The sequence below is a fragment of the Stegostoma tigrinum genome, chromosome 6, assembly GCF_030684315.1.
Source record: "Stegostoma tigrinum isolate sSteTig4 chromosome 6, sSteTig4.hap1, whole genome shotgun sequence".
NCBI lineage: Eukaryota > Metazoa > Chordata > Chondrichthyes > Orectolobiformes > Stegostomatidae > Stegostoma > Stegostoma tigrinum.
In genome coordinates this window covers 64965721-64978841 of record NC_081359.1, presented here as the reverse complement: position 1 = coordinate 64978841, position 13121 = coordinate 64965721, and the positions used below count along the sequence as shown (strand labels likewise).

General features: G+C 38.2%; 1 protein-coding gene across 3 annotated transcripts in view; it reads left to right on the top strand.

The window, feature by feature from the left end:
- uxs1 (UDP-glucuronate decarboxylase 1) overlaps positions 1–13121 on the top strand; it is a 63050-nt gene that overhangs the window by 30973 nt on the left and 18956 nt on the right. For all 3 annotated transcript variants that reach the window (XM_048533449.2, XM_048533450.2, XM_059646611.1), the window contains 5 exons: positions 1595–1775; positions 3362–3466; positions 4834–4893; positions 8901–9022; positions 11044–11163. In XM_048533449.2, coding sequence (XP_048389406.1) covers positions 1595–1775; positions 3362–3466; positions 4834–4893; positions 8901–9022; positions 11044–11163 — 588 coding nt within the window. The remainder of the gene's footprint in view (positions 1–1594; positions 1776–3361; positions 3467–4833; positions 4894–8900; positions 9023–11043; positions 11164–13121) is intronic.

Genomic DNA, 13121 nt, shown 5'->3' with positions numbered 1-13121 from the left:
ATGCTGCCTGGATTTGAGGACATGAGCAATAAGGAGAGGCTACAAAAACTGTTGTTTTCTCTGGAGTGGTGGAGACTGAGGGGAAATTTCTTAAGTCATGAGATGTTTCGATAGGGTTGACAGTCCAAATTTCTTTTCCCCCAAAAGTTGAAATGTCTAAAACTATGGTGCATGCATTTAAGATGGGTGGGGAGGCGGGGTGTTCAAATGAGGTGTGACTGTCAGGTTTTTTTTACACATAGTAGTAGGAGTCTGGAATACGCTGCCAGAGCTGGTTGTGCAGCCATATATGATAGAAGTGTTCAGAGACTTTTAGATAAGCACATGAACGTGCAAGGAACGGAGGGATGTGGACCAAGGTCGTGCAAAACGGATTAGTTAAATTTGGCATCACGTTTGGCACAACCTTGTAGGTCAAAGGGCCTGTTTCTGTGCTGTACCATTCTGTGTTCCATGAAGAAAGTCAGAGCATTGTTGTTAAGGTTGCAGACAACACCAAGATGGGCAGAGGGACAAGTAATGTGGAGGAGGCAGGGAGGCTGTAGAAAGACTTGGATAGTCCAGGAGAGTTGGCAAAAAAGTCGCAGATGGAATACAGTTGGAAAATGTGAAGTCTTGCACTTCAGTAGAAGGAATAAAGGTGTAGACTATTTTTCTAAATGGACAACTGCTTTGAAAATCTGAAGTACAAAGGGACTTTGGAGTCCTAGTTCAGGATTCTTGTAAGGTTACCATGCAGGTTCAGTTGGAAGTTTGGAAGGCAGTTGCAATATTTGCATTCGTTTTGAGAGAGCTGGAATAGAAGAGCCGGGATGTACTGCTGAGGTTGTATATGGGAATGTTATAAGCAGTTTTGAGATCTATTCCTAAGGAAGGATGTGCTGACCTTGGAGGGAATCCAGAAGAGGTTTACAAGAATGATCGCAGTGATGAAGGGCTTTTTGGTGGAGAGATTGAGGATTCTGGGTCCGTACTCGATGGAATTTTGAAGGATTGGGTGGGGTCTTATTTGAAGCTTACGGAATACTAAAAGGCCAAATAAAGTGGTCATGGAGAAAATGTTTCTGCGAGTAGGAGACACTAGAACTGTAGTGCACAGCCTCAGTGAAGGAGCAACCCTTTAGATCTGAGATGAGAAGGAATTGCTTCAGCCAGAGAGTGGTGAATTTGTGGATCTCATTCCCACAGAAGTCTATTGATGCCAAGTCACTGTGTATATTTAAGACAGATATTTAGGTTTATGATGGGTAAGAGAATCCAAGGGTTATGGGGAGAAAGCAGGAGTTTAGGTTTGAGAAACAGCCATGACCAAACGGTGTTTCAGTCTTGATGGGCTGAATAACCTAATTCTGTTCCTATGTCTTATGGTCTTATCACTAGTGCCAACAGTTACTCATGAACCCACCTAGAAATTAGCCTGTAGTTTTATTTATTTCCTTTTGGCTGTACTCACAAAATCTCTTCCTCTTTAAACATGCTGCATATGTTTGTATCAATCTACCCTGTTTCTTTTTATTTAATGGAGACAGATATTGAGGGGCCAAATTGAAATGATCTGATTTTCACAATAGGTCTTCTATGTTTCTTATTTCAGATAACTGGAGGAGCTGGATTTGTAGGTTCTCATCTTGCTGATAAACTCATGATGGATGGTCATGAAGTAACAGTCGTTGATAACTTTTTCACAGGCCGGAAAAGGAATGTGGAACATTGGATTGGACATGAAAACTTTGAATTAATCAACCATGACGTTGTAGAACCATTATATATTGAAGGTAAGTATAGTTAACTCATCGTTCTTTCCCTGTTTACTGGATCTTTTACACAAAATGGCTACAAGAGTTGGTTGCATTTCAAGGCAAGTGTTAGTTAGGACATCAAGGATAACTCTCTTACGTGTCTTTAAAGTAGTGACATGAGATCTTTTATGCTAATCTGAGAGGATGAAGAGGGCTCTGTTTAATGTCTTAACTGAAAGGCAGCGCACCTGACACCATAGTATTCCTTTAGTATTGCACTGGATCTGACTTGATACTTGTGCTCAAGGACTGGGACTTGAACTCTCAATCTCATGTCACTATAAAGTTAATACCAACAGAACTGTGGTTTACAGACAGGATACAGATTCTCCTTATTTTACTTTATCAAGCATTTCATGCATCTATCAAATATCTACTTCACCTTCTATGCAGCAAGTGAAACAACCTAAGGTTCCTCGTTTGTTTATGTAACTAAGGACCTCTCTTGAGAGCCTTGATGACCTTCCTAAAGTGTAGTACCTAGAGTTAACCATAATTTTTAGCTGGACTTAATCAGTGGTTTATTAAAGGTTTAGCATAATTTCTTTGTTCTTTTTCCCTTTCTACCTTACTATGAACTGGAGGATCGTCAATTCCCTTTTGCCAGCTTTCACAGCATAGCTTGTTACTGCTGAATACTTTGTATATCCCATTGTCCAATAAGACTCAAAAGAACAGTCATACCCCACTCAAAACATTAATTCTGTTTCTCTCTCCATCGACACTTCCAGACCTGCTGAGTTCCTTCAGCATTTTCTCTTTCTAGATCAGTGATGATTATTTCTGGCAAATGGGTGAAGTAGTTCTTAGCCCCCTCACCAACCCATTCCCACCAGCAGAACTGTTCATTCTTATGACAAGACTTTAGTTCGATGTTCTAATCACCCTGCACCTCTGGTTCAAATGGGTGCTAAGGATTCCATTTATATAGTATGAAGAGAAGGAAGTTCTTTGTGTCCTAGTTTGCATTCCTCACGCAGGGTTCCACAAAGGAAAGTTATCCATTTCAGTGATGTTTGCTAGTACAGAATTAATTTTTCTGATGTCTTTGTAGTGCCAAAATAATTGAGGTGAAGTGCTTTGTAAACTTGGAGCTAAATATATAATAGTATTCGTTTCTCTAAAACCATGTACAAGGCAGTTGCATAGAATAATCTTTAAGTCATCACCAAGGACTTGTGGCCCTATATTGATCAGATAAATTAAGATAACAGTAAAATTTAGTGCTGACTCCTTGAAGTTGTATATTTTTACACTACATTGCATGTATTTGGTTAAATGAAAATGTTAAAATAAACTTCCTTTATTTTACAAATGGTTAATTTAATTTATAAAATGTATTATCCGATGCTGCTTGAGATTTCTTCAGCATTTATGCTGCCACATTTGTACTTGATTTCTGTTTAGTAAATTACCATGCAGTTCAGAGATCAGAGTTATGCTTGGAGAAGACCAGAATCAGATCAATAAGAGAATAGATTATTTATAATAAATATCTATTGCATTAGTGATCGCTTGGTGTTTGTTATGTAACAATTCACTTTGTGTTTTATTTGAAACAGTGGATCAGATTTATCACCTGGCTTCACCAGCATCTCCTCCAAATTATATGTATAATCCAATCAAGACACTGAAGACAAATACTATTGGGACATTAAACATGTTAGGTATGGCATCTACTTTTTTCCATGATTTTATTGCTCAAGCATGCCTGCCCATGTCCCTCTGTTTAGACCACAGCTACTGGCTGCAATAACTCCTGGTTTTGCCAACTTGAGGCTGCCACCACTTAGCTGACCTCTGCAAGGTGCTGGGTGATGTTTTCTCGCCAATGGGCCCTCCGAATTCTCTCTCATTGGGTACTTAAGCATGCAATTGGTTACATTCTTCAATATCTGTTTTCCTTTTTGATGGTGAAACACAGAAATTAAGAGCAGAATTATGCTGTTCAGCCTTTTGAGTGAGTTCTGCCATTCAGGATGATCATGGTTGATCATCCAATTCAAAGCCCTGTTATGGCTCTCTCCCCATGCCTTTTGATTCCTTTAGCTCCAAGAACCATATTGAACTCTTTCTTGAAAACATTCAATGCTTTGGCCTCAGCCACTTTCCATGGCAAAGAATTCCACAAGCTCACTGCTCCCTGGGTAAAGGAATTTCTCTTTTTCTCAGTCCTGAATGATTCCTAGGTTTTTTTTTAAGTTAACTTGTTCAGACATGTTATGACACTACTCTGGGACTTGAAGCCAGGTTTCCTGGCCTAGGGACAAGAACACTACACTGCACCACAAAAGCCATTTTTAGTCTGTCATCCCTGGTTCTGGACTCTGTAGTCATCAGTAACATTCCCCCCCTCCATCTAATCCTATTAGACTATTACAAGTTTTCAGGGAATGCTGCCCCCAATCTAAACTAGGGGGTAGAAAACCGATCTGGTTGGTTTTCATATGTCTGTCCTCCTGTTCCAGGATTCAGCCTGGTAAGCTTTTGTGGCGCTCCCTCCATAGCCAGAACTTTTATCCTGAGATAAGGAGACCAAAACAGCATGTAATGCCAGCTGCATTTCAACGAGCCTGTGTACATTGGAGCAAAATATCTCTTCACCCATACTCTCATCCTCTCCCTGTGAAGACCAACCAGTGCCTGCTACACCAGCATACTTGCTTCTAACAATTGTTTACAAGGAACCCCAGGTTTTGTTGCATCTCCCCCTTTCCAAATCTATCTCCATTCAGATAACCTGCCTTCCTGCTTTTGCTTCCAAAGTAGATAACCTCACATTTATTTGCATTATGCTGACAGCATGTCTGTCTTTTGCCAACAGTATTTAGCTTCTGTACTACTGCATGACTGTTAGATTAGAAAGAGATCATTTAGTCCAGTTTGCCTTTGCCAACTCCTTGAAACAGCTATCCATTTGACAATGTTATGTCGCTCCTTCTGAATAGACTTTTAACTTTACATTTAAAATGACTGTTATATGAAAAATTATAACTACGTCACTGAATATATATGAAAAATCATTTTGTTTCAGGATTAGCAAAACGTGTTGGTGCACGCCTCCTGTTAGCTTCGACCTCTGAGGTTTATGGAGGTAAGTACAGTTTTTAGTTGTTTCGCTGCCTGCCTTCTAGAAAAGGTATAGATTACTATGGCTATTTAAATTGTATATTAAATTTTGCAATATCAACCTTCGCCAAGCATTGTTGTCCTCAATGAATCACTTGGATTGAGGATTGGCTGTCTGACAGAAGGCAGAGAGTTGGGATAAAAGGCTCTTTTTTGGAATGGCAACCGGTGACAAGTGGTGTCCCGCAGGGTTCAGTGTTGGGGCCGCAGCTGCTCACTTTATATATCAATGATCTGGATGAAGGGACTGGGGGCATTCTGGTGAAGTTTGCTGATGATACAAAGGTATCAGGTGGTGGCCAGGCAGGTAGTACTGAGGAGGTGGGGAGGCTGCAGAAAGATTTAGACAGTTTAGGAGAGTGGTCCAGGAAATGGATGATGAAATTCAACGTGAGCAAATGCGAGGTTTTGCACTTTGGAAAAAAGAATACAGGCATGGACTATTTTCTAAACGGTGAGAAAATTTGTAAAGCAGAAGTACAAAGAGATTTGGGAGTGTTGGTCCAGGATTCTCTAAAGGCTAGCTTGCAGCTAGTCCATGATTAAGAAAGCGAGTGTAATGTTGTCGTTTATCTCGAGAGGGTTGGAACATAAAAGCAGTGATGAGCTTCTGAGACTTTATAAAGCCCTAGTTAGGCCCCATTTAGAATACTGTGTCCAATTTTAGGCTCTACACCTCAGGAAGGACATACTAGCCCTGGAGCGTGTCCAGCGGAGATTCTCACAGATGATCCCTGGAATGGTAGGTTTAACGTACGATGAACAGCTGAAGATCCTGGGATTGTATTCATTTAGAGTTCAGAAGGTTATGGGGAGATCTAATAGAAACTTACAAGATAATGCCTGGCTTAGAAATGGTGGCCGCTGGGAAGTTGTTTCCTTTTGGTGGGGAGACTAGGACCCGTGGGCACAGCCTTAGAATTAGAGGGGGTCAATTTAAAACGGAAATGAGGAGACATTTCTTCAACCAGAGAGTGGTGGGTCTGTGGAATTCATTGCCACAGAGTGCAGTGGAGATCGGCATGTTAAATGTCTTCAAGGCGGAGATTGATAAATTCTTGATCTCACGAGGAATCGAGGGCTTTGGGGAGAGTGCAGGGAAATGGAGTTGAAGTGCCCAACAGCCATGATTGAATGGCGGAGTGGACTTGATGGCCTTACCTCCACTCCTATGTCTTATGGTCTTATGGGTGGTGCTCAGCACTATCAGAATACCACATGGGAAGGAATTAATTATTTTGAATTGTCTACTAATCCTAAAGAAATCAAGTTATCTGTACCATTGTCTGTCTGTTCTTTCATTTTACCCTGCTTTGTGAATTAGAATTGTTAATCAGCGGAAATCTGTCCATGGAAATTTTCCATTGGAAGTTTCACCTTCTTGTGGCCTAAATTAAGATAGACAATTGACTGAAAAGTTCCATTTAGGATATGTGGGAATTCATGGGCCCATCTCATTTCTGTTTGGTACCCTGTCTCCAACTTTAGATGCTGTTGGCATCAGCCTCCTTATGAATTGGTCTTAAGAGGCATTTTTGTTTAAAACAGTGCTGTGATTTTGGACTTCTGATTCCAGATTTATTTTCTTGTCAAAAATATTATGTTTTCTCAAAGATACCCTAAAAAAGGCAGAAATCTCTAGGACTACTGTAGTCCTTTTGAGATTACACCAAAGTATTAAATTAGGAAAGTGAAGGAAGCTGGGAAAAGAAAATTGTCAAGCATGCCATTTTAAATACATGGTCATTTCCCATTATTGCATATTAAAGTTGAGAGAATAAATGTCACAGACATCACTGGTAGAATATCCCTTGGGTGAATCTTGTACCAACTCATAACCAGGATGATATATGTTGTTTTCCCAGTAGACACTGCTGCTGTCACTGACATCTATTAATTGTAATTCAACCTCATTAATGTAATATCATCCTTCTAGCCAAGTTACCCATTTCCTTGTTTTTGGTCTTTTGCATTTGTAATTTGGTTCAATATTTATTTTCTGTTTCATTCTTTTAGATTTTACTTTTTGTCACCACCTTTGCTGTTATACAAAATATAATTCTCGCAGTCATGACTGACATTCCCCTGAGTATTCCTGTTATATGGGGATTAAATGAGAAGGTGGCATTGTAAAACAGTATGCTGCAATATATTCATTGACGTTTGACTGTATGCCCCAAGCTACATTTACCAAGGAAATACATGTATAAATTTTAGCAGTTTTCATGGCATATCTGAAGTTGTGCCTCTCTGCTGTCGTGGATACATTCACAAATGTATGTAATCTTCTGCAGTCTAAAACTTCGGTTGGTTTCACACTGCTTTTTCAATTGCTGCAAAAGTAAATGTTGCCTTGAACTTCCGTGTAACCCACTTCTGTCAAGCAGTCAAGTCACCGCTGCAAAGATCTGAAGCTTTGTTTACCCAATGAAATGGTTTCACTTTTTCAAATGCGTTCTGTCAATGCATTACGCTTTTATCAGGATGTTTGAATTTCTAAATGAGCAGGAAATCACTGGATGTGTGAGGTCTTGCAGTCATCTTTCATTCACGGAACAATCAATTTATAATTTATATGTGGTGGTGGATGCCAGCTGCCTGAGAATTTTTCCAAATTATTTATTTTTTACTGCTTGATGTTACCAGCATTATTTAACAGAAAATCAAGACATCCTTTAGATCTATGATATCCACCTGCGATATAACTTGGCTGCCAGTAAAAATAACAGTTGCCTGTAATTTGCATCAAAGTGTGTCATGTGCCTCAAGGATTAAAATGGATCTGATTAATGCTGAATTTAAATAAAGATTCTGGTACTTGAACAAATCTGAGCTTATCCCAAAAGTTTTCCAAATGCTTAATGCTACGCAACTTTACTGTCAGTAGAATCATCATGCAAATGGAAGAGGAAAGGTTAGACTGTCTCTGAAGAAAGAAGTAAAAATGAACCATGCTCATTCTACATTAAGTGATTCACCAAGCAGTATGTTCAGTGCTATTCGTTATTTGAACTCCTGTGCAATCCATTCATCAGAATTATGCCTAGTGAGAAATGAATTCTGCCAGAACAGTGGAAATAATAGAGATTTGCCCTAAATTACTGTTTATACCCTGATGCATGCTTTTTATGGCAATAAGAAAGGTGTATATCCTTCTGTCTAAACTAACTATCCTTGTAGGTGCTATTCCTAATAAAATAAGATAATGGCAAGATTGCTGACATACTGATGCTTTGGGCAGGGACAGCTTTTGATTTCTGCCAGATCAAAGGTAGCTGTGCAGCTCCTGGCATCGCATTTGATGTAACTGTGGCTGATGATTGGCTTTTATCATTCTGGACAGTACTTTGCTTATCCTCATTTTTGCTTCTCTTGATCTTCCATTCTAAAAGTTTAAACATAATTCTTCTCAGTTTTACTACTTCTGCTGATGTCCCCTGCATGTAGATTGATTAATGCTGGATTGTGAGGTCGTAGTCTGGATTATTACAGATTCGTTTAAAAAAACTACAAAAAGGGAAATTGAGTGATAATCAGAAAATAATGCCAGCATTCTTTCAACAAATGTCTTTCCAGTATGTGATTTAACGTGACAGTATAGACTATGTTGTTAGTGAACCGCAATGTGCCTGTGTGTGAAAGAAGCAGGATAAAAAGAATAAATGCAATGCTTTGTGCATGACCCCTGCTGATTGATTGCACATTCTGGATGAGTTGCTATCAAGCTAATTTATTTGAGCTTTGTAAACAGCTTCATTACTTAATTTTATATGCCTGTGCTGTAAGTCAGATGTAAAGTTACCATTATCCCTATTGCCTAACAGGATTACTTGATGGTGTTATTACCATTCACAAGACCTTGCGTCCAGTGGAGAGCTGCTTGCTAAGCATATGTTTCAACAATCATTATAAAGTTTTATCGTTACTTATTATGCTATTATTAATTATGTTACTTTTTTTAAAATGCTAAAGATCCAGAAGTTCACCCACAACGTGAAGATTACTGGGGCCATGTTAATCCTATTGGTCCAAGAGCCTGCTATGATGAGGGTAAAAGAGTTGCTGAAACCATGTGTTATGCCTACATGAAGCAGGTTAGTCGTTCTTCAGATATACATTTAGCCAACAAAGAAACTGAGTTAGAGTGTATTCTTTAAAATGTTCATCTCAGGGCAGTACATTTTAAGAACGTTAATGTTTTAAACACATAGGCATGCATCATTTTGATAACTTCAGCATAATCCTTTAATGTAATGCAAGAGTTTAACCTTACTTAACATAATTCTGTGCCAGATATTGATTCTTTGATTTCCGTGCACTATGTAGAAGGCTGTATGTTACTTTAACTGTAATGTTTTTAATTGCATTTTTACAGGAGAGTTTAAATGTAAAGGACCAAAGGTTAATCATGGAAAGCATCTACAAACCTTTCTGTATTTATTTGTTATGTAATGCTGCGCAGTACAGCTTTAAAGTATTCTTGAAGATAAAGTTTTATGGTGAAGATGAAATTATTAAAAAGTCACTGTTTAAACAAAAGCAGGCAAAATTGCCCCCTTTCTTGCTGTGGCTCATTGAGAAATCTTCTAGATGTTATGAACTACCTACTGCAAGCATGTATTCACTGATCAACATACTAGTGGAATTCCAACAGTTCCTCATGATGTAAGATTAGCCTTATTGGCAGCTTGAGCAAATGGCTCAAGCCCTATTTATAAATCTGCAACCTTGAGGCTGAAATGGGGCACACTAAAATCCATCCTGTGCACTAATGGCTACCCTAGTCAGATAATTTTTAGCAGTATTTTGTGAAACTCGTGGATGGGCTTAAGGCTGCCACTTCCAGTTTCTGTCTATCTCTGATTACCCTGGAATAGTAAAGCCACTAACAGGATGCTGCCATAAAGCCCAAAAAAGTACTGCCTTTCTAACAGATATAAAGTATAAATTTTAGTGGATGTAAGATGCTGGGAATGTATGCCATATGTACCAAGACTGGAGCATTCATTCAGCAAGTCTGTTCAACTGTTTGCATCAGGCACAGCAGTTTACTGTATTAGTACATGCAAAACTCAGAGCATGTGTTCAATACTACACTTGGTTCTACAATTGAACGTAATTTGCTAAATAATTTTGACTGTGCTGACAACCACTTAAAGATTCTGTCCAAATTAGTGTGATGTATTTGTGAATATTGGAAGCTACGTACAAACATGCACAGAATTCATTTTGCAGAATATGTCTACATATTATACTTGATTCAACTTAGAATAAGGCAACAACCATTCTCTGGTTCATTCGTCATGGCAATACCTTGACTAATTGAAATAAACTTGCCTGTTAACTGTTAGTCGTCATCTAACCAGTACATTCTCTATGATAGTACCTCTACTGATCAAAGTACACTTAGCAACCAAACAGCACACTGTTCTCATACGTATAAAATGTTTCCTTTTAATATTGTCCTTGCAAATGTCTTGGTGATTGCAAGATAAAGAACTTAGACAAAATTCTTTTCAGCAATATAAAGTTTTTTTTGTCCTTAATGTGAATGAACTGCTATGAAGTTTTAAGCTTTGAAGTCTTGTACTTCCTACGTTCGACTAGAGATAACTAATTGTCTTTTTCTGCATAAAAACCATGTTGCTATATATCTTTTGGTTAAACAAACTTGTCAAACTCTCTAGCTTCAGAAATTGTGAATATTATTACTAATTCGTGTAGTAATTTAAATTTTGACTAAGATTCATATTGGTATTTTGTCCTTGCCATTAGTGTTGGGTATTAGAGATTGGAATACTAGCCTTCATGCTTCAGATGAATTGTCTAATTATTTCACACTGACTACAGGCTTTTTAGTTATTGTTGTACTGTCCTTCAGCTCTTTCATGACTTTTACAGATATGTCCTCTGGCAATTTATGCTATTTTGTAAATCAATTTGTGACTAGCAGCCGTGTTAGTTGCTGTCCAACTCATGAAAGCATTACTAAATTACTCAATAGCTAATGTGGATTTAATGAATTTTGTTCAATCTATGCATTACGCTTGAAAATCAATACCTCATTAATGAAATAAGATTAGCAAAAATGATCTTCTATGTCTGCTTATTGCAGGAAGGAGTAGAAGTTCGAGTCGCAAGAATATTCAATACGTTTGGTCCTCGAATGCACATGAATGATGGCAGAGTAGTGAGTAACTTTATTCTGCAGGCTCTCCAAGGAGAAAGCCTGACGGTGAGAACAAGTTGTCAATATATTTTACACTGAGCACTTAAAAATGCGTTGAACTTTGTACTTGCACTTTAGAATGTTATCTGAATGTCTTATTGAATTATTGTAGTTCTTTTCCCGGTATCTGTTATTTTTCTTAATATTAAGATGGATACAAGGTACAAAGTTTCTGCTCTATTTCGAGTTCAGATTAGATCTGAACATTTTGTTTTTTTGCTTGATGGTTTGTAACCTGGTTTAATGCTCTTGTCAAAATGAAATTACTGACCACGTCTAACAATATGAACAGTTTATTGCCAATATGGTGTTGTGTAATTAATAGGAATAAACATGCATGATTAATGTAGTTAGCATTAGTGATAAGTCTTTGTGGGGAAATCCAAACCTTTCAGGGTACAATTCTAACAGGTCTCTTGCAAGATTTAGAGTACTTCGAATGAACTAATTCATTTCAGTAAAATGAAAATTTTACTTTTTGGCCTATCCTTTGGAAAAAGGAATCACTAGAATTTATTTTCCAATTTAAAAAGTCCCTTCAGAAAAAAACATTTTGCTGCACTGCCACAATAACATGTTGAATAATCCAGTTTGCTGAAAATTCTGCCCACTCAAAAATAAACACACCTTTCTCCCACTTGCTGTTTAGGTGGCCACCTCTTTTTCAGCCCTCTGTCACCTGCACCTTCCAGACAAGGGAAGTTAAATTTGATACTGTGGGCATAGGTGCCAACTCACGTGCAGCACTGAGGGAGCAGGACTGAGGCACCATCAGACCTGGCGGGTAAGTGTCATTGGCAACTTTGCCCACTCCCTCTTTTTTTTCTCTGGTTTCCCAACATGGTGCTGTGATCATTTTCACAGCACTGATGGCCCATGATACTGGGCTAGATCAAGACAAAAGCTATGCACATGGTTAACTTAAACCCAAATCCGTTGTCTATGTAAATCAAACTTATCCCCATAGCTGAGGTCAAGTCTCAGTCAGCAGTGGCATAATGCTGAGGCAAGAGCATAATAGACTACAAACAATAGTGAGAGACCTGCTAATAATTTCTTAGATTATGTATGCTTTCAGCATTTTAGTAGATATCATGGAAATGCCCATGGAGAAAGTAATGCTTCTATTTGCTAGTCTTTGTTAATATAATTCAATTAGACGGACAGTAAAAAATATTACTATTAAACTGCTTTGACATGTTTTAACCAGATTGTGTTAATTTTGAATAAAAACTAAAGTCATCACCAGATTTTCAGAACATGGCTGACACTGGAAAGACTCCTTAAGTGGGCATTTATCTTTGATTACACTTGGAATAGAAACAACTCATTCCATCCTTGTGTTCCTAATCTTTCCACAAACTACTTGAACTTCTGAAGCATTTAGTAAGCCTTGTCAGGTCATTGACCAGTAAACGCGTATTCCTTTCTTCCAAGGCAGATGTATCCTTTCTCAGATTCATAAACCAAAACTGCACTCCAAGTGTAGTGTCAGTAAAGTTCTCTAGAATTGCAGCAAACTTTCCTTACTAACGCCAACATGCAATTTACATTCCTAAATGCTTGCTATATCTACACTTCCACCTCCAATGTTTCACATACAACGATATCCAACCTAAACACCGCCATTTAATATTTTCTCACAATTCTGTACTGGACAATTATTAGGCTCCAGACAGATCTAACTTGTCTTTTTGCTGCAGCCCAGCAGGGATGTTTTATTCTGTAGATGTCCACTCTGTAAAAGCAGAAGACAAGCCTGAACAAGCCCACAGACCAGTATAACTCACCAGTGGTTATGCACCTAATCCCTTAAAGAGACTGAATCCCAACATAACATACAGCAAATATAACATTCACCACTTTAAACCAGTAGAAGAACAATATTTTGGAAAACCAATTTAAAAACCTCATTTCCCCAATTTTTGCTGTAACAGCTACTTTCCGTCAACTCATTTAACTAT